General features: G+C 45.1%; 1 protein-coding gene across 3 annotated transcripts; it reads left to right on the forward strand.

The window, feature by feature from the left end:
* The first annotated feature begins 1,504 nt into the window (after positions 1 to 1,504).
* Positions 1,505 to 18,033, forward strand: THAP3 (THAP domain containing 3). Of its 3 annotated transcripts, XR_003939899.1 has the most exons (6): positions 1,509 to 1,878; positions 2,959 to 3,151; positions 4,031 to 4,099; positions 11,976 to 12,089; positions 15,999 to 16,418; positions 17,911 to 18,033. XR_003939899.1 is itself a non-coding variant. In XM_030185842.1 (5 exons), the coding sequence occupies exons 1-5, from the start codon at positions 1,805 to 1,807 to the stop codon at positions 16,320 to 16,322; spliced, it is 774 nt and encodes a 257-aa protein (XP_030041702.1). In that variant the 5' UTR covers positions 1,509 to 1,804; the 3' UTR covers positions 16,323 to 17,491. The 3 variants fall into 3 exon arrangements, 2 of the variants coding, with proteins under 2 accessions (XP_030041703.1, XP_030041702.1); XM_030185842.1 differs by lacking the exon at positions 17,911 to 18,033 and having other exon boundaries at positions 15,999 to 17,491; XM_030185843.1 differs by lacking the exons at positions 4,031 to 4,099; positions 17,911 to 18,033 and having other exon boundaries at positions 1,505 to 1,878; positions 15,999 to 17,491.
* Positions 18,034 to 19,976: the final 1,943 nt, after the last annotated feature.

A 19,976-nucleotide genomic window follows, 5' to 3' on the forward strand; every position in this document is an offset into this window, starting at 1 on the left:
CACTTTCTGGTTATAATAACCCAGATGTTCATCAGGGGAGAATGGAGAGCTAGCCCCTACTGCACTTTTATTGTGGGTTAAAGAATGAACAATCAAGAACAACTCTTTGGGGTGATTTAAAGATACTATTATTCACTTCTGATAATACTGTACACTTCCTTTTTGTTAGTATCACAGTGGTGTAGCCAGACCTCGGTGGGGGGGGGGGCACATTTTGCCCCCCCCCCCCCCCCCCCACTGCTGTACAATAGTACCTCGGCTGGCGGGGGTCTCCAATCCCTGCCAGCTGAAGTGTTTGTCCCATTGCCTGTCCTGTTCTCATTTGTGCTGTGCGCGCTCATTTTAATGACTACTGGTGTCCCAATGCGGCTCCAGGCTGTAGTCCCGCCCTGAGCACACACCATTTTGGGGGAAAAAATAAAAGCCCTGGAAATGACTTGTGTGGCGGTAATTGGGCGTGGCCTTGCACACGGCCCGGTTACCGTGGGTGCCCTTATCGCCACCTCAATGGGACGGTAAGGGCTTCCCGTTGCATGGCCACGCGGTGTTTTCTTACCATATGGCCATGGGGGGGGGGGGGGGGGCTTTTTTTAACATGCTGCGGTAAAAAGGGCCCTGGTGTGTGGGGAAAAACAGACCCCAATGCAAGTGCAGGGCCCTTTTTACTAAGCTGCGCTTTTAGTGTGCGCTGCTACAGACACCCATATATTCCTATGCGTATCTCCAGCATTAGTGCGTGCAAAAACGTTTGCACACCTACAACGTGGTTTAGTAAACTGGGCACCTAGTAACCCCAGGAAATGACGGGGAAGCTAGAGCTGTTAGCATTGCACTGGACAGGCCTAAGGATGCCTTATCTATGTCACTAAACCGATTTGTGATTTTTAGTAGGCACATCGAAGTCTCTCGTGTTACATTATTTTTATGAATTACAAAAAATCAGGAAGATCAAATCCAACCAACCAAGTTAAACCTTAAACTCACTATAGTAAACTTGGGTTCAGAATAATTTATCTTTTTTTATATATATATCTGCACTTAAAAAAAAATGCTAAAGTACACTTTAGCATTTTTTTTAAAGTGCATATATATATATATATATATATATATAAAAAAGAAATTATTCTGAACCCAAGTTTCCTATAGTGACATTATTTTTATGGCCATGCACTGGCAACCCTGCTACCACTTACAGTAACACTAGTTTCACCCCCAAGCGCAGGCGCAGCACAAAAGGAAAAGCAGCTGCGCCACTTCCTCCGCCATAAAGCAAGCCCTCATCTACTACTCCACAACCTCAGCCTATCCTATCCGAGAGACGCCGGCACCTTCCCGCTTCTTCTAACGCGGGAAATCTCCTTCCCTCCCCCCATCCCTATTAAACCTCCTTGCCCCAGGTGGACAAGGTGGAAGACGAAGGAAACCTGAAGAAAAAAGAAAAAAAAAAGAAAGAAAGGGGGCGGAGCCTAGGCTGAAACCGAGGCGTGGAACGCGTGCGCCAGCTTGTTGGTCCTCCTGTACAGGAAAGAGTGTCTGTCTCTGGCGCAGAGCAGGGCGGAAGCGTTTCCGGAGGATATTTGTTGGCATCTTTCTCATCCTCACTTGTCGGGTCGATGGCACCCGCCGTGGCGCGTGCGAGTCAGCGAATGGACCACTGAGGGAGGGGCATCTCGTGCGCTCGGAGTTCTTCCTGTACTCTAGCTCGCCGCGTTGGCTCCCCCCGGGCCCGTTTTGAACTTCGACTCGTCCTGCCCGCTGTTGGAATCCCGTCGGACATTTTTGTTGGGGGCAGGGACGGGAGGGCATGCCCAAGTCCTGCGCAGTGCCTTACTGTACTCGCAGGTACAGCAGCAAGAACAAGCAGCTGACGTTTCACAGGTGAGAGGCGGGGGATACGCGCAAGTGCCGCGTACGTACACGCGCATATCCGTAGCGCGCTTTCTATATAATATATCCGCAATATATGGCGTGATGTACTATTGCAGTTGGATATAATAATATGTTCAAAACGGCCCTTAAAATATGCAGGGGATTATGTACTAGGCCAGTGATGGCCACCCAAAATCTAATTATTTATCGCAAACTGCATAGGAGCCAACTTTTCAAAATGATTGGGGGGTGCTGAATTTGTTTTTTTGTTTTTTACAGGTGGTGCATTCCTTCCCTCCCAGTTCCAGGGTTGTCCCTCCTTCCCTCCCAGTTCCAGGGTCCCTCCCTCCAAATTTTAAAAGTTATCTATCTTACCTCCTTGGGGTTAGGGCGGCAGCAGCAGTAAAAAGCATGCAGGCTTGGCGCGGTGCTTAGTTCAGTTTTCCCTTCTCTCTCTCAGCTCTGGTCCCGTCCTCATTTCCTGTTTCCGCAAGGGCGGAACCAGAGCTGAGAGAAAGAAGGGAAAACTGAACTAAGTGCCGAGCCTGCATGCTGCTGCCCTAACCCTGATGAGGTAAAATAGATGACTTTTAAAACTCGTAGGGAGGAGGGAACGAACTTCCGGTGGGTCTCTGAACTGCTAGCGCAATCGCGCCAGCAGTTCATAGCGGCAGTACGACTCTGGCTGAGGCGACTGTGCGCGTGCCCTCTCTGGCACGCGTGCCATAGGTTCGCCATCACTGCACTAGGCAAATGACCCTCAGTTCTTGGCCCTTTCTATCCTTTTGTATCTATAACTTTATACATATGCATATTAAGAGAAATTATTATTTTTGTTACTTATACAACGTAAAGTCTCTGGCATATCTGTGTCGCCTCTCCAGTTGAAGAGTTGGTAGACCTAGATGGGCCTTGGCTGTTTTCATCCTGTTTGTGGCCTTAGTTCTGTCCATCTTCTCCTGTATTTGGCACCTGACAATACAGAAGTCCCTCTTTTGTACAGCTTTCAAAGACTTCAGGAATCAAATAGTTTGGTATATTGTTGTTGCTGGATCATTTTGTAAAGGGTTCTTCTGTTCTTCCACACAGGTTCCCATTTAGCAAGCCAGATCTATTTAAGGAATGGGTGGGCAACGTCGGGAGACTTGATTTTAAGCCGAAACAGCATACCGTTATTTGTTCAGAACATTTCACGCCAGACTGCTTTAGTGCAATTGGAAATCGGAAAAACTTGATGCCAAATGCAATCCCCACAATATTTCCTTTACCCGAGAATGTGAAGGTAAGGACAGAGACTGGGATGTTATTGCATACTTGGTACAACATGCTGGTTGGTTTTCAAAAGTACCATAGACTTTGCAACTACCGGTAGCATTTTGGAAATTGATCCATTTAAGTGTCCTGTGTGGGGATGTGGTCTTCATCTTCACTTATCTTAAAAAGGGTAGATCAAGATTCATAAGTCTATCTTATCCCATGCAAAACCCAGGATTCTTCTTGTGTTGTAGCAAGATCAACCTGCAGGCCCAGTAATGAGTTGACAGCAGTGGTGTGCTGGAGCAGGCTCTCACAGGCTCGCAAGAGCCGGTTGTTAATTTTTTGAGAATTTTGGGAGCCGGTTGTTAAAGTAGGGCCCTCCATGGCTACTTTAACAACTGGCTCCCAAAATGTGGGCTTGGGCCCCCTGCTGAATTCTCTTTTACTTTGCTGGTGGGGATGCTGAACCCTGCCAGCCAAGTAAATAGACTGCTGCTGCTCCCCGCTCCTTGTTTCCAGCTCTGGGCAGCAGGCTGGGACTTCTCCAGCATGTGAAAGAAGTTCCAGCAAGCTGCTCAGAGCAAGACGCTGGGAGTGGTGGCAGTCCATATATTGGCTGCCAGCAAAGGTATGCCTAGCGTGCCCGCACGAAGGGAGGGAGGAGAGAGGGGCAAGTGTTGCTCCCCCAGCCACCCCTGGCCCTTCCAAATGTAGAGCTGGCTACGTCCGGAAAAAGAGCCTGTTAAAAATTTACCAGCACACCTCTGGTTGGCAGGCATATTGCGGAGGGTGGTGGTGGTGGAGGATAACTATTCACAGAGCTTTTGAGTCATCCATGGCCATAGACATTGGTGAGCTCTTTCAGAAACACTAAACAATTTTGAATTTTATGTATTTTTACTAGCAAATTGAAAGAAAAAGACAGTCAAAATACTTCAAGATGGTGGAAGCTGCACAACTAGAGAATGAAAAGGTAAATTGCGTTATTGTCATCTTGCAAACACCAAATCTATTTATTTTCCACAGAGCTCACCAGTATGCTCATGACAGCTTTCTTTGTTGATTTTTTTTTGTTGTTGTTTGGGAGGGGGGGGCAGCAACTGTCTCCAAATGGGTTACTTTTGCGCATACCATGACAACGATGAACCTCACTCAGGGGCATAGCCAGACCTCTCGGTGGAAGGGGGCCAGAGCCTGAGGTGGGGGGTACTTTTATTCTTCTGCCCCGCTGCCGCCCTGCCACTCCACCCTGCCGCTTCCCATCCACTGCCGCAGCAAATACCATGGCTGGTGGGGGTCCCCAACCCCCGCCAGCTGAAGTGTTGTCCGGCGCCGGTCTCTTGACGCCACTGCGTTACCTGTCCTGCTCTATCTTCCCCTCGCTTCTGGAGACCGGTTCTGGACAACGCTTCAGCTGGCGGAGGTTAAGGACCCCTGTCAGCAAAACCAGGGGCCTACAGGAAATTTGGGGGGGGGGCAGGCTCCCGTGGCCCCCAAGTAGCTACGCCACTGACCTCACTGCTAAGCTAGGGTTAATGCTTGTTGTAATACTTGCATCATGCCAAAGACAGCTTCCTTCTGGAGTTCGTAAGATGTAACATATATAGGCACTTTATCAGGATTATTAAAATTTTCTATCCCGCCCAACAGCAGGCCACCTGGGTGGCGTACAATCTAAAAACAGAGCGAGAGAAACCAACATATTGAACTAACATGAAACAAAAGGGGTCAGGGTGGAACTACAATAAAAACAAGAAAGAGGGGTAGGGAAGTCTGAGTTCCAGGTATCTGTAGCTTGAGTTGTGTGCTTGAAAATTCTTTTTAATTGAGTTTGTGGCTCCCAGTATAAACGGAAATATTTTTGTATCTTTCTGCTGCATTTCCCTTGCCACCCAGTTCATAGAATAATCACTTGGAACTGATACCTCTGTTATCAGTGTTCTGGTGTTTTTCTCTTTTATCGTGATGTCCAGTTTTCTTGCATTCAGCTTTCTATTGTTTGGAATTGGAATATTTATTTATTTATTGCATTTGTATCCCACATTTTCCCACCTATTTGTAGGCTCAATGTGGCTTACAATATTACATCATGGCCGGCGTCACGCAGCCATATGTAAACAATTAGGTTACATACAAAGAAATAAATGTAACAATGGATATAATCAATTCTGTAAATCAGAAAACAGTTAAACTATCAAGTAAGTAGTGATGCATTGGAGTTCCTATTATTGATTGTTATGGTAAGCCTTGTTAAAGAGAGAAGTTTTTAGTGTTTTTCGAAAGTTAAATAAGTCGTGAATAGTTTTCAGTTCAAATGGTATTGCATTCCACAGCTGAGTGCTAATGTAGGAAAAGCAGGACGGGTGTACTGGTTGGTATCTTAGACCTTTACAGCTAGGGAAATGAAGTCCCATAATATCCATAACCTCTTCATTTTCTCTAAGGCCCTCATGATCAAAAGCAAACTCTGGCGCTAGAGGCTGTTAACGCCATACTAGCGCCAGAGTTTGCAGCCGACCCATGATCAGAGCCCTCGAGCGCCTGAAACAGCGCACTCGAGGGCTCTCAGCGCAAGTAGCATGCTAAACAGGGCTTCTAGCGCAATTAGCTTGCAAATACATGCTAATTGGCGCTTAACGCATTCATCCCCAATGATCCGCGACCAGCGCGCCAAAGATTGGGTCGCTGGCCGCAGCAAAATCAATGCCAGCTCCGAGCTGGCGTTAGATTTTGCGGATCATTGGGGAGGAATGGTGAGCCCTGTCCAGCATGCAGTTGCATGTTGGCAGGCTCCCCTTCTCCCCCCAAGGCAAACTCGAACGGGGGGCTGGAGGTCCGGTGGGTCTCCAGCCCCCGAAACCCCCAGAAATCGTTCTTCCATTGACGGGGGGGGGGGGGGGGGCTGACCTCCAGCCCACCCCAAATCCTCCCCCCAGCGTTGTCTTTAAATTCCCTGGTGGTCCGTGGTGTCATGACACCCCCCCTGGCCCCCTCCCAGCCCCCCTACCTTGTGTTGGAGGAGGGATGCAGCCTGCCTGCCTCCCTCCTCTTCCAGTCAGTCGTAGCCCGAAATGGCAGCGCCCAGCACCCCCCACTGCATCCTGGGATGCACTGGGCGGGGCTACAGACCATGTAAGGGAGCGATTCTCCCGCACTTCAACATGATAATCAAAGATAATAGCGCTGCTTAGATTTGCATGCATTATCTTTGATCATCGATGCAGAAAAGCCCTGTGCTGTCCCGGCGCTATTTTTAGGGCGCTGTTTGGAACAGCGCAGGGCTTTTGATCATCTGGGCCTGAGTCTCTAAGCGTTATGATCCCAGGGCTTCACAAAGTTTCCAGTTCCTGTATAGAAATGTTCTGCCATCTCTTCCTCCTCTAGCTAGAGATTCTGTATTATTTCCTTTCTCACTGTAGATCTTTTCTCTCTTTACTTCTCATGCCCACCTTCAGACCCTTGTCCCTTTTTCTTTACACATCCAGCTGTGAAATCTTCTTAAAGAATCGATCTGGTAAGATTCTGGACAAGACCTTAACATCCACATTCATTAAACAGATTGGCCAATAGGACTCAGGGAAGGTGAGCAGGCTTTCCAGGCTTGGGGATGAGAGTGAAAAGAGCCGTGTTGAGTATAAACGGGCACCGCCGGTATGGTATCTGTATAATAAGAAAGGGACCTGTTTGCTAAGGTGGGTTACTGTTTTTAGCGTGCCTACACTTAGCGCACGCACTAACCATGTAGGCACCTATTGGGATATTGTTCAGAAGGAATGGATCCCCAGGTGCTTAGCTGAGATTGGGTGGCAGAGCCGGTGGTGGGAGGCGGGGCTGGTGGTTGGGAGGCGGGGATAGTGCTGGGCAGACTTATACGGTCTCTGCCCTGAAGAGGACAGGTACAAATCAAAGTAAAGTATACACAAAAAGTGGCACATATGAGTTTATCTTGTTGGGCAGACTGGATGGACCATGCAGGTCTTTTTCTACCGTCATCTACTATGTTACATGGTTAATGTGCATTAAAAATGTTAACACGCCTGTAACGCTGCTTAGTAAATGGGGCCCTGAGGGACCACAAGCTTTCAGCATCATGAGTTTATAAAATTCTGGGTTATATCCATCCAGCCCCATAGCCGTAAAACATTTCAGTTTGCAAACCACAGACTGAAACTCCTTGGCCTGGATAAGAGAATTCAAGTGCTGAACCAACTGCGTTAGAAAAACGAGGGAGACCAGAATCCTCCAAATAAATCCAAAAGTTAATCCACAGAGAGAACAAAAGAACAGCCAACCAACCCATCAGCAAACACCTTGTTCTCTCTGTGGACTATTGGTTTGCGCATTTGTCAGCCTCTACTTTTGCTGTTTTGCTTTGACTTTCCGTGGAGGCTCCTCCTGTCTTCTTGGATTTGCTAGGCGTATGCTACACACTCAGTAAAGGAGTGTGTCCTCATGTTTCCTCTGACCTTCTTCCTTGCAGCTTTATTTTCTGAACCAGCCTTTCTTTACTGTCTGGGGCGTGGTGTAGTCTGGAGGCAGGTACTGCTGTGAAACTTTAAATAAGGTGAAAGGAGTATCGGCCAACCATTTAGTAGCTGGTGTGAACTGATCTGTCATGGAGTTAAGCGTCTGTCTAGCAGCTCTGTGTTTATTTTTATGGTAAGTGACATCTCGCCTCCACTGTTTTTGGAGGTTCAGGACACAAGAAAATTTGTCAGTTATTTTGCGCTCTTTAGGGAAAATGACACTTGCTTCTAGGCTAGCATTGTGGGTGGGAGGATTTCACGCTATCCCACCAACATTGTTTTGCAGATTGCTGAATTTTGCAGAGTAGAGGATTTGTTGAGAAAAGGGGAACTGTTCTTAAAGTCCTATCAAATTATATTGAATAGGTTAAAAGCTTTGCAGAGCAGAAATGTGTTAAAATAAACACTGTCTACACTGTCTTGTCACCAGTGGAACACTCAGTAATGAATGAGGTGTGATTTTTATAGCAGGCTAAAATTCCGAAGTTAATTTGTCTGTCCCTACACTGCCTTGGACATGGGAGGGGGGGTCTTCTTTTTTTCCTGTTCACTATTATATATTCACTTTGTTGCTGTGTTGTATCCTTGTTTTGCTAGTTCTTATATCGGTTATTGTGTACCTGCTCCTGCCTTATGGTTTTCAATAAAGACTTCTAAAAATTAAAAAAAAAAAATTCAAAAGCTATAAATTAGCAAACACAGGCTGATGCTCAGAACTTAATGCCGACACTAGAGGCGATTAGTGTCGGGATAGCGCTGGTGTTAAGCTGTGCGCAATGCTTATAGGGCTGTAGTGCCAGAAACAACCCACCCGCTGAAAATTTGCGCAGATGATATTTAAATGCATGCAGTCAGATGTGAAAGAGGATCATCTGGTATTCTCCTCTCATGCTCAGAGAACAGCGCAGGAAAGAACGCTGGAAACCTACTGCCGAAGGGAGGGTTTTCAGTGTTACTGTCACACATTCAGCCTTTTGCTTAGGAGGGAATAGTACCTGTGGATGCTTAGCTTGGGCTATGAATGGATTCTGGAAGGTTTCCCCCCCTCCCGTGCCCCCCTCCCTCATTTTGGGCTCCGGACCTCCCAAACGTTAAAGTCTGGCTGTGCCCCTGAATCATAGTATCAGTGTAACACTTTTCCAATGATTCAGGCTTATCTGGGACTAAGGATCTTCTCTAGAGGTGTGAAGAGTCTAGTGCAGTCTGCACCCTCCCTCTAGCAGGTGACAGTGCTTTCTGCCTACACACAGTGGTATGAGCTCCAGGCTGGCTGCCACTGGGATTCTCCCACGTTATAATACAACGTGCTGCTGACTGAGTCAGCTGGCAGGCTTAGCAAGCGACACACTGCTGGCTAATCATTTCAAATATTTGATATCACCTAATGCTAATTATGCAATGGGCTGTGACTGTGAAATGGAAAGGTATGTGTATAAAGGAGATTTCCTGGTCAAAAAAACTGAGCAGGGAGTGAGTTTGTTTATTTATTTCAATCTCTTCTATACTTCTCAATCCAGCAGTTTGTGGCACTTTATTTATTTATTGCATTTGTATCCCACATTATCCCACCTCTTTGCAGGCTCAATGTGGCTTAAAATACATCATGGACAGTGGGAAAGAGAAGAGATTAGGCATTTGGAGTTACAGCAGGGTTTGTGTTGGATGGTAATGGAAAGCATAAAAGTAAGAGACAGGAGGCCTTGATTTATATTCATGGTATAAGTGTGAGTTTCACATGACTTGGTCTTTGTGATAGGTCTTGTCGAAGAGATGGGTCTTTAGTAGCTTCCGAAAGTTGGTTAGTTCATGGACCGCTTTCAGGTTAAGTGGTAATGCGTTCCAGAGCTGTGCGCTCATGTAAGAGAAGGTTGATGCGTGCATTAGTTTGTACTTTAGACCTTTTGCAGTTGGGGAAATGTACACTTTAATGTAGACAATATACAACTTAACCAAAATAAAAACATACAAAAAACTTAGGGGTCCTTTTACTAAGCCGCGTAAGCATCTACGCATGCCCATCGCGCGCCAAAATGGAGATACTGCCCGACTACCGTGTGGCTCTTGCGGTAATTTCATTTTTGGCATGCGGCTGAAAAATAATTTTTTATTTTCAGTTCGCCAAGTGGCATTTGACGCGTGTAGGTCATTACCGCGTGAGACTTTACCGCTAGATCAATGGCTGGCGGTAAGATCTCTGACCCAAAATGGACGTGCAGCAATTTTCATTTTGCCGCACGTCCATTTTCGGCAAAAATGTAATCAAAAAGACCTTTTTGTAGTTGCACTGAAAAATAATTCTGCGCGCGCCCAAAACATGTCGTACACTACCACAGGCCATTTCTCAGCACACCTTAGTAAAAGGACCCCTTAGACATTTTAACTAGCTACCATCATGATCTGTATTCTTCTGTAAGCACAAAAAAGTGAGTTTTAAACTGTTTAATTTCTTGTATTTTTCTTAGGTTTAATGGTAAATTATTCCATAAAGTGGGACCTGCAGCATAAAATATGGTAGTTCTGTACTCATTTAATCGTATAGCACGATGTGAAGGCACATCCAGATAGACTTGCTGTGCAGCTCTGAACGATCTTGGGGAAGATACAGGCTGAGTGAATAGTCTTGTCTGCCCTAAGCTTTTCAGCTTTGATGTCTGATACAGCGGCAGCTTTCTTTGTCATTCTCTGGCAATCAATAGAAGTCAAATAAAACATACAAAAGAAAATAAGATGATACCTTTTTTTATTGGACTAACAATACATTTTCTGATTAGTTTTTAAAGGAAACCCTTCTTCGTCAGATCAGAAATAAGCAAATGTTGATTAATAACAGTATATATAAGTGAAACAGCAAAGCATTCCAATGATAGTCTCACAGGAAGAGGGTGGATAGGTAGGTGAGAAACTGGGGAGAGCTGGGTGGATGAGAGACAGGTAGATATGCATAGGGATAAGAGAGTGACAAAGCAGTAGAACTTTATGGTTTATAATGGGCTAGAAAACTCAGATCTTAAGTCCTGTCAGGTGGGTGTCAAAATATTTTATCATTGTGACTTCAAAGGTCTACATTCCTGGATTGTCTTGAAAGTTTCCTTTTAGTATTTTCACCATAAAATCATTGATACAGTGTTCTGGTTTTGTAAAGGCTGTCCCTATCATCTTATTTTCTTTTCTCTGTTTTATTTTACTTCTAATAATCGATTGCCTTTGGAAGTGGACTAACACGGCTACCACATCACTCTGCTGTTTTGTCATTCTCTGATAGCATCGCTTCTCGTACCTGCATGTGGAAAAGCACTAGCTTTTTACAGATTTGATTTTTAATTGGTGCTGGACATGCAGGAAATGTTAACTTCTAGAGAGAAAGTATCTCGCCTGAGCAGACTGGATGGACCTGACCAGCCTCAGTCTGTAGGAAGCTAATTGTAATCTCTTGCACTGCCACCTAAAGCACGGGGCTGATCCAGAGATGACTTTTTGTAGGTGATGTGACTTTTCCGCTTGATCTGTAATTTTAGTAAAACCAGAAGCCCATACGGTAGGGGGAGATTTAATTTTAATTGTCACAGTACTATGTGAATTCTGACTTACTATCGATTTCCACGGATTGGGTGGCGACGCCGGTAATTGGGAAGCAAAACCAGTGCTAAGCAGACTTCTATGGTCTACGCCTTGATCGTCACTGAATAAATATGGATGGGCTTGAGTGTGAATTTTAAGGGGCTTCAACGTTAGCTTCAGAACTTTTTGTACAAGAAGAGGGCTGGGTAGACTTCTACGGTGTATGCCCTGAGAATGGCAAGGACAGATCAAATTCGGGTATAGTGTATCACATACCATGTAAAATGAGTTTATCTTGTTGGGCAGACTGGATAGACCGTTCAGGTCTTTATCTGACGTCATTTACTGTGTTACTATGTTACTATTTGGGGTTCTACATGGAATGTTGCTACTAATTGGGATTCCGGAATCTTGTAACTCTTTAGGATTCCAGAATCTTCAGAACGTTTAGTACAAAAAGAGTGCTGGGCAGACTTCTACGGTCTGTGCCCTGAGAATGGCAAGGACAGATCAAATTCGGGTATAGTGTATCACATACCATGTAAAATGAGTTTATCTTGTTGGGCAGACTGGATAGACCGTACAAGTCTTTATCTGCCGTCACTTACTATGTTTTCCTAAGCTGTGGCTGTGTTGTCATTGTATAGTTGCTGCAGCCTGCTTGTTTATAGACGGCCCAGGTTTGCCCCTGACTGACTCATCTTGATAATGAAAGCGCCTCCTTCCGTTTTTGAGCATTTGTTTATGCTTGAATTCTGTTTTTAGGACTTGAGTACAGCAGAGAGCCCCCTCAAGGAGGAAGACGCAAACGCAGTTGAGCTGGAAACAGTGCTGGATTTGGAACACACTGCCACAGAGACACAGAATCTGACAGCAGAGGTACATTTTCTTCTTTCCATTCCTAATGCAATGTTGTAGTCGTGTACGTATTGACACTTTTTAAAAATGTAAGTGTGGTGTAGAGCTTTTGGAAAATGATTAAAAAAAACCCCATTGGACCATGTATTCTTAGTCCTATGGAATGAAAGATGGTTCTTGACTAACCTCTAGTGGCTGTTGGAGGGTATAGCAACCATTCAAGGAAAATACTTGGTTCTTACAAGAGAAAAATGACTTGGCGTGAAGACCTGGCGAAAAATGTTGAAAAGCAGGGAAATACAGAAATCTTATTTCCTTCATGAAATGCAGCAGGGTGGATAAAGTAAGACAGAGAATCTGACAGCAGAGGTACATTTTCTTCATAATGAAATGCTATAGCTGTTTACATTTTGATGTGGAACCTGAACAGAGTCCAGATTCAACTCTGGCCACCTTGTTGGGTAGTCTGGGTAGTCCATGGCGACATTTACTATGGATGTTTGCACCTGCTTTTTCTACGGGTGCGTTTTCCTCATAGAATTGAAAGTTCAATTTATGCATGTTGGGCCCAGTATTTAAAATGATTTAACTGGGCAGGAAATGCTCCTGTCCTGTTAAATCATGCTGACTTGCCCTAGAGAAGATATTCAGAGGTACTTAACTGATGAATAATCTGTATAAGGGATCATGGATTGGATATACCACCTTTCTGTGGGTACAGCCAAAGATTTACGCATATTATACGCAGGTACTTTCACTGTCCCTAGCGGGCTCACAATTTTAAGTTTTTGTACTCGGGGCAATGGAGGGTAAAGTGACTGACTTATCCAGAGTCACAAAGAGCTGCAGTGGGAATCGAACCCAGTTCCCCAGCTTCTCAACCCACTGCACTAACCATTAGGCTACTCCTCCACTCCTTTACAGTACTCTCCGACTCGTGCTGGGGTGGGTCCAGAAGTTATCTGGGCACTGTTGATAATTCAGAGCCCGAGCCCGGATATAGCAGTCCTAATAATGGCTGGAGAGTTATGTGGGTACTGGCTCTGAATAGCAGCTGCACCCAGATAACTTCTGGCGGGACAGGCATGACCCTGATGACCCCGATGTTTAGGCCTGGCATTAGATATCCGGGTTATTTCTGCCCACAGTGGTCAGCACCTAAAAAATCGCTGTCCTTGACTGAATATTGAGCACATTATTTTCTTCCTCCCCTCATGCAGACTGCTAGCAGCACTGAAAAGATAATCTTAGATAGCCAGTCTGAGTGTTTAATTGCCGTTAATCCACATAAATGGCTTTGAAAATTCCCGTTGCTGTGACTTGCTGAGGGTCATTCAGTCAGGGAAGAGTCGGTGACTGAGCTGACAGAGTGAGAAAGTGACTTGCCCAGGATCACTTGAACTCAAGTAGTGATTGAGGTATGGGGATTGGGACTCGGTCACGTGACTGAGACACTGGGTTGGGGAGTTGGATTGACTCCTCAAGATCACAGACTCTGACTGAGGCAGGGTTAAGGTCACAGGACACAGGGGCATTTTCGAAAGAGAAGGACGCCCCTCTTTCGACACAAATCGGGAGATGGGCCTCCTCCTCTCAGGGTCGCCCAAATTGGCATAATCGAAAGCCGATTTGGGGCGTCCCCAACTGCAGTCCGTCGCGAGGATGACCAAAGTTCCCAGGGGCGTGTCGACAATGTAACGAAGGTGGGACTGGGGCGTGCTTAAGAGATGGGCATCCTCGGCCAATAATGGAAAAAAAAAGGGTGTCCTTGACGAGCATTTGGTCGACTTTACTTGCTCCAATTTTTTTCACGACCAAGCTTCAAAAAGGTGCCCACATTGACCAGATGACCACCGGTAGGAATCGGGGATGACCTCCCCTTACTCCCCCAGTGGTCACCAACCCCCTCCCAACCTAAAAAAAAAATTGTTTTTTAATTTTTTTTGCCAGCCTCTATGCCAGCCTCAAATGTCATACCCAGCTCCATGACAGCAGTATGCACGTCCCTGGAGCAGTTTTAGTGGGTGCAGTGCACTTCAGGCAGGCAGACCCAGGCCCACCCCCCTCCCCCCTCCCACCTATTACACTTGTGCTGGTAAATGTGAGCCCTTCAAAACCCACCTGAAACCCACTGTACCCACATGTAGGTGCCCCCCCTTCACCCCTTAGGGCTATGGTAGTGGTGTACAGTTGTGGGGAGTGGGTTTTGGGGGGCTCAGCACACAAGGTAAGGGAGCTGTGCACCTGGGAGCAATTTGTGAAGTCCACTGTAGTGCCCCCTAGGGTGCCCGGTTGGTGTCCTGGCATGTGAGGGGTACCAGTGCACTACGAATGCTGGCTCCTTCAACGACCAAATGGCTTTGATTTGGTCGTTTTTGAGATGGGCGTCCTCGGTTTCCATTATCGCCGGAAACCGGGGACGACCATCTCAAAAACGACCTAAGGACGACCATCTCTAAGGTTGATGTAAATTTCATGATTTGGGCGTCCTCGACTGTATTGAAACGAAAGATGGACGTCCATCTTGATTCGATAATACGGGTTGCCCCGCCCCTTTACGGGGCCATCCTGTGAGGACACCCTCATGAAAACTGGGCGCCCCATTCGATTATGCCCCTCCACGTCATTGACTAAGGCGTAATGTGACTCATCCGGGGACCCACGCATAATGCAGGGAATTCAAGATAGTTGTGTTTAATGAGGGATACTTTCTGTTAAAGAGAGAATTTGAGCGGGACAATCTCAAAAGTTACAAAGTCCCTTGCAGGTGTGCAATACCGAAATCTAACACTCTACTCCTTCATCACCTCCCCCCATACTGTGTTCGTTTTCTTTGTACTGTGGGGCTTGGTGTTGACCAAGGGAACCTGTGGTTTGTTCCTTGGCTCTGCTGAGCTAAGCGGAGCCTTTGTTTTCGCATGGCTTTGTAGGGGTCAGTTCCCAGAATTAGAGAGAATAATTTAGTAAAAGTTATTTTTGTAAGTGTATATTTATTCGTTGTACATGAATGAGGCTTCTCACAGTAGGATGGTTACCCAGCTTATTCGGACTGCTTGCGATAGGGACCCTCGTCAGGAACAGTTTAAAAGACATTTCATACAGCTGCTAGCGTAGCTTGAGGAAGTAACATAGTAGATGACGGCAGAAAAAGACCTGCACAGTCCATCCAGTCTGCCCAACAAGATAAACTCATATGTGCTACTTTTTGTGTATACCTGACCTTGATTTGTATCTGCCATTTTCAGGGCACAGACCGTATAAGTCTGCCCAGCACTATCCCCGCCTCCCAACCACCTGCCCCGCCTCCCACCACCGGTTCTGGCACAGACCGTATAAGTCTGCCCAGCACTATCCCCGCCTCCAAACCACCAGCCCCGCCTCCCAACCACCAGCCCCTTGGTTCCTTATTGAATAGAGTTCAGGTCAAAAATTGTGATTGTTACTTTTACATTATAAGTTGTCTTTTTTTTTTTTTTTTTTTTTTTTGTACTCCAGACTGCCAGTTAAATCTTCTCAAGGTTTTCTTTTTAGATGTTCCAGGGTTGAATACAACAAGAATTTGCTAGGTCTCAAACTGGGGTATTTTCTATTATTTCACCTCAATTGTGGAATAGTTTGCCAGTTCTGGTAATCTCAATAGGCTTACTTATTTTTTAGGAAACATTTATTTAGCCAGGTGCATTTGGGTCATTAACACGTAGTTGTAGACTAAGATTTAATTTAACTTGTGTGAAATGAAATATAGACGTGGTAATTATTTTGTACTAGTAAAAAAACAAACAAAACAAAAAACATTTGATTTTTGATTGTAAACTTGTACATCACCTACTCTCAGAAAATTCAAGGTAATTTACAAATATAATGAAATAGTAATCTTCAGGAGAGGAGAATTTTTCATCTTGTTAATTAGCCTGAAATCTGTCCTTTCAGGTTGCGACAATGGAAGAGGAGGACTCTAAGCCCCGGCTTCTACAGACGACCCCTCCCCAGCTGATAGAAACATACCAACTTTCAGCCGCTGATCACAGCTACAATATTGTAGATTGCAGCACCTTGAAGAAAAAACTGTTCCGAGCTCTGGAGGAAAATGAAAAGCTTCGGAAACGCGTGAAAGTGAAGTCGGAAGAGCTGCGAAGGATGTCTGCAAACCTGCAGGCCGTGAAAAGGGAGCTAGAGACACTGAAGCTCAGACAGACAGAAGCGATGGGTCATGACCAAGGTTGGGGGGTGACTGTCCAAACCTCTGAACCTTAAACGAAGATGAAAAGTGATCAGCGGTACTTGTACTCTGACTGCAGAGGATAGCACGTTCAAGTAACACTTTGAAGAGTGGCAAAACTGGTTGCAAAGGTGATGCGGCCTTTGATATTAAAAAAAAAATTAGTGAATCGGTAAATGGTTACAGAGTAACTTGTGAACCAGAAGGTAACCGGCTGCTGTAAAAATGGTGAAGATGAGCCGTTACGAAAAAAGATCCGTTTTACGTGTGCTTGGTTTTATTATAAAACTTGTGAAGTGGATATACCAGATTAAGCTCATTTTGTGTGCGTACACTTCCAACACACATAATGGCATAATGCGAATGCCACCTTTAAAATCCTAATTTGGAGGGTTAAGGCAATAATACGCATTATTTGCCCTTTAAACCTATATTAAACGGCAGTCACGTGCGTTGTATTACTGTAGGACATGCGGGAAATGGAATAAGATACAAATCATGAAAATGCATTCAAAACACCTAATTACATAAATCAAATAACAACTTGCAGTGACCAGGAAAAATAACACTAGGTCAAGGCTAGTATTTTTCCTGCTTGGGAGTATCGGGCTGCTTACAAGCAATCTGATGCTCCCAGGTGCCATCTTAAATGGACTGGCGCACAAAAAGAGAAGCTGCATCCCACGCATTTTTTGAAGATACATTAATGAATGCTGCCAAGCCTTGTAACCTCCCCGCCGTACCTCAAGGCATCCCTGGCAGCCAAGGGTAGGCCGAGCAGGAGCAATACATAATTGCTCACGCCCTAAAGGCACCAGGTTCAAATTGGCACTCGTTACCCCTAGTGGTAGTCTCACAGTACTACTGTGGTACTGCCACTAGGGGTCAGACTACCATAAAAGGGCTTTCTGTCCTAATATGGCAGCCTGACCAGATTACTTCAAGGGATCGTGGGTGCTATTTTGAACCAGACACCTGCTGGGGCAGGAGCAACCGGGGTTTACTCCTGCCCAGTCTTCCCCCAGACCAGTGTTTTCCAAATCCAGTCCTGGAGTACCCCCTTGCCAGTCAGGATATCCACAATGAATATGCATGAACTTGATTTGCATACAGTACCTCTGTTCTATGCAGATTTTTATGCATGTTCGTTGCAGAGGCGTAGCCAGACAGCAGATGTTGGGTGGGCCTAGGCAAGAAGTGGGTGGGCACCAAATGTTCTCTCCCTCACCCCCACATCAAAAACATATCTCAGCTGGTGGGAAAATGCTTCTCTCCAGTCTCTACCTTGGCAGTCTGCAGCAGGCATGTGCTGAAAACTGAGCATACGAAGGTGCCAGTATTGTGGAGAGCAGCATTTTCATTACCATGTGCTACTGTTGGATGGGCCTGAGCCCTAAGTGGGTGGGCCCAGGCCCACCTGTGGCTACGCCACTGGTTCGTTGTGGATGTCATGAGAACCTGACTGGCAGGGCCAACAGGACCGGACTTGGGCGAAACACTGATCTAGCACACGGAGCAGAATTCAAAGTTTTTACAATGTCCGCTACTTGGCATGGAGAAACAAGTTATTTCGTTGCACAACTGTTCAACAATAGGTAACTCAACATTTTTTTTTACAAAAAGCAACAGCAAACTGTTCACCAAAAATGGATACAGCAGAACTTCTACCAGGGGAAATAATACATCTATTCACAATTTAAAACAATTCTTTTGATGCAAAAAGTGCTTCAGCAATTTAAAAAAATTTTAAAGCATTAAAAAAAACAAAAAAAAGATGTTTGTGTCATTCATTTTCATTTTTTTTGTTTATAATGATTTTATTAAGAAACAAGATTTTTCCTCGATTGATAAGTGGTGCTTTTAAGAGTAGAGGTACCATTCTGTGTTGGGTTAAATATCCCTGAGCCTCAAGATCTGGCTGAACAGAGTCTGAAGAAAGATGCTCCCTTCTGTTTTCAGAGATCCCCCAGAGTTGTGAAGCTTCAATTCTTCACTACCCCTCAGCATCAGGACATGCAACTGGACATACTGTATTTTTTTTTTTTTTGTTTGTTTTTTAGCTCAGATACAGCAGCATCGTTTCCTAAATGAAATAATGGCTGTCCCAGGCCACTTTTAGTAGGAATGGACACTGGGCAGAATGTCTTGGTTTTAATGCACTTTAGGGGCTTTTACTAAAGCTTAGCTCAAGTTATCTGCAGCAGGGCCCATAGGAATAAAATGAGCCCTCCCGCAGATAGCTTGAGCTAAGCTTTAGTAAAAAAAACAAAACAAAACAAAAAAACCCCTCTATACTTTAATCTGGCCTTTAAGTACTGCACCATTATAATACAAGCTGCAATTTATACATTTTCTTTGGTATTATAATATAAGTACATAAGTAATGCCACACTGGGAAAAGACCAAGGGTCCATCGAGCCCAGCATCCTGTCCACGACAGCGGCCAATCCAGGCCAAGGGCACCTGGCAAGCTTCCCAAACGTACAAACATTCTATACAATCAAGCCATTGTGACATCACTAATGAGGTTGGCACTTATTGGTGGAATGAGCCACTATGACATCACAATAGGTTAAATCACTGCTCTATGTAATAAAAGTGAGCCAAGTAGAGGACATAAGTACATAAGTAATGCCACACTGGGAAAAGACCACGGGTCCATCGAGCCCAGCATCCTGTCCACGACAGCGGCCAATCCAGGCCAAGGGCACCTGGCAAGCTTCCCAAACGTACAAACATTCTACATATGTTATTCCTGGAATTGTGGATTTTTCCCAAGTCCATTTAGTAGTGGTTTATGGACTTGTCCTTTAGGAAACCGTCTAACCCCTTTTTAAACTCTGCCAAGCTAACCGCCTTCACCACGTTCTCCGGCAATGAATTTCAGAGTTTAATTACACGTTGGGTGAAGAAAGATTTTCTCTGATTTGTTTTAAATTTACTACACTGTAGTTAATCGCATGCCCCCTAGTCCTAGTATTTTTGGAAAGAGTGAACAGACGCTTCACATCCACCTGTTCCACTCCACTCATTATTTTATATAACTCTATCATGCCTCTCCTCAGCCGTCTCTTCTCCAAGCTGAAAAGCCCTAGCCTCCTTAGCCTTTCTTCATAGGGAAGTCGTCCCATCCCCGCTATCATTTTAGTCGCCCTTCGCTGCACTTTTTCCAATTCTAATATATCTTTCTTGAGACGCGGCGACCAGAATTGAACACAATACTCAAGGTGCAGTTGCACCATGGAGCGATACAACGGCATTATAACATCCTCACACCTGTTTTCCATACCTTTCCTAACAATACCCAACATTCTATTCGCTTTCCTAGCCGCAGCAGCACACTGAGCAGAAGGTTTCAGTGTGTTATCGACGACGACACCCAGATCCCTTTCTTGGTCCGTAACTCCTAACGTGGAACCTTGCATGAAGTAGCTATAATTCGGGTTCTTTTTTCCCCACATGCATCACCTTGCACTTGCTCACAAGCTACAGTTTATACATTTTCTTTGGTATTATATGTTTCAGACACAAATTAACATCAAAACTCACAACCCCTTAAATTTTTTCCAATTGTATTGGAAATATTCCTTTTGGTGAATAGGCCTTTGTTGATCAGGGATGAGGCACAAGCACAACCAGAAAAGGAGATACTACTGGAGTTTTGAACTATGCAAACATTTTAGGGTGTA

The sequence above is a fragment of the Microcaecilia unicolor genome, chromosome 13, assembly GCF_901765095.1.
Source record: "Microcaecilia unicolor chromosome 13, aMicUni1.1, whole genome shotgun sequence".
Lineage (NCBI taxonomy): Eukaryota > Metazoa > Chordata > Amphibia > Gymnophiona > Siphonopidae > Microcaecilia > Microcaecilia unicolor.

Excerpts from the sequence above, each read along its gene's own strand:
- THAP3 (XM_030185842.1), top strand. The coding sequence starts at position 1,805 with ATGCCCAAGTCCTGCGCAGTGCCTTACTGTACTCGCAGGTACAGCAGC. Across the intron at positions 4,100-11,975 it reads CACAACTAGAGAATGAAAAG|GACTTGAGTACAGCAGAGAG; the intron begins GTAAATTGCGTT and ends TTCTGTTTTTAG. Across the intron at positions 12,090-15,998 it reads CACAGAATCTGACAGCAGAG|GTTGCGACAATGGAAGAGGA; the intron begins GTACATTTTCTT and ends CTGTCCTTTCAG.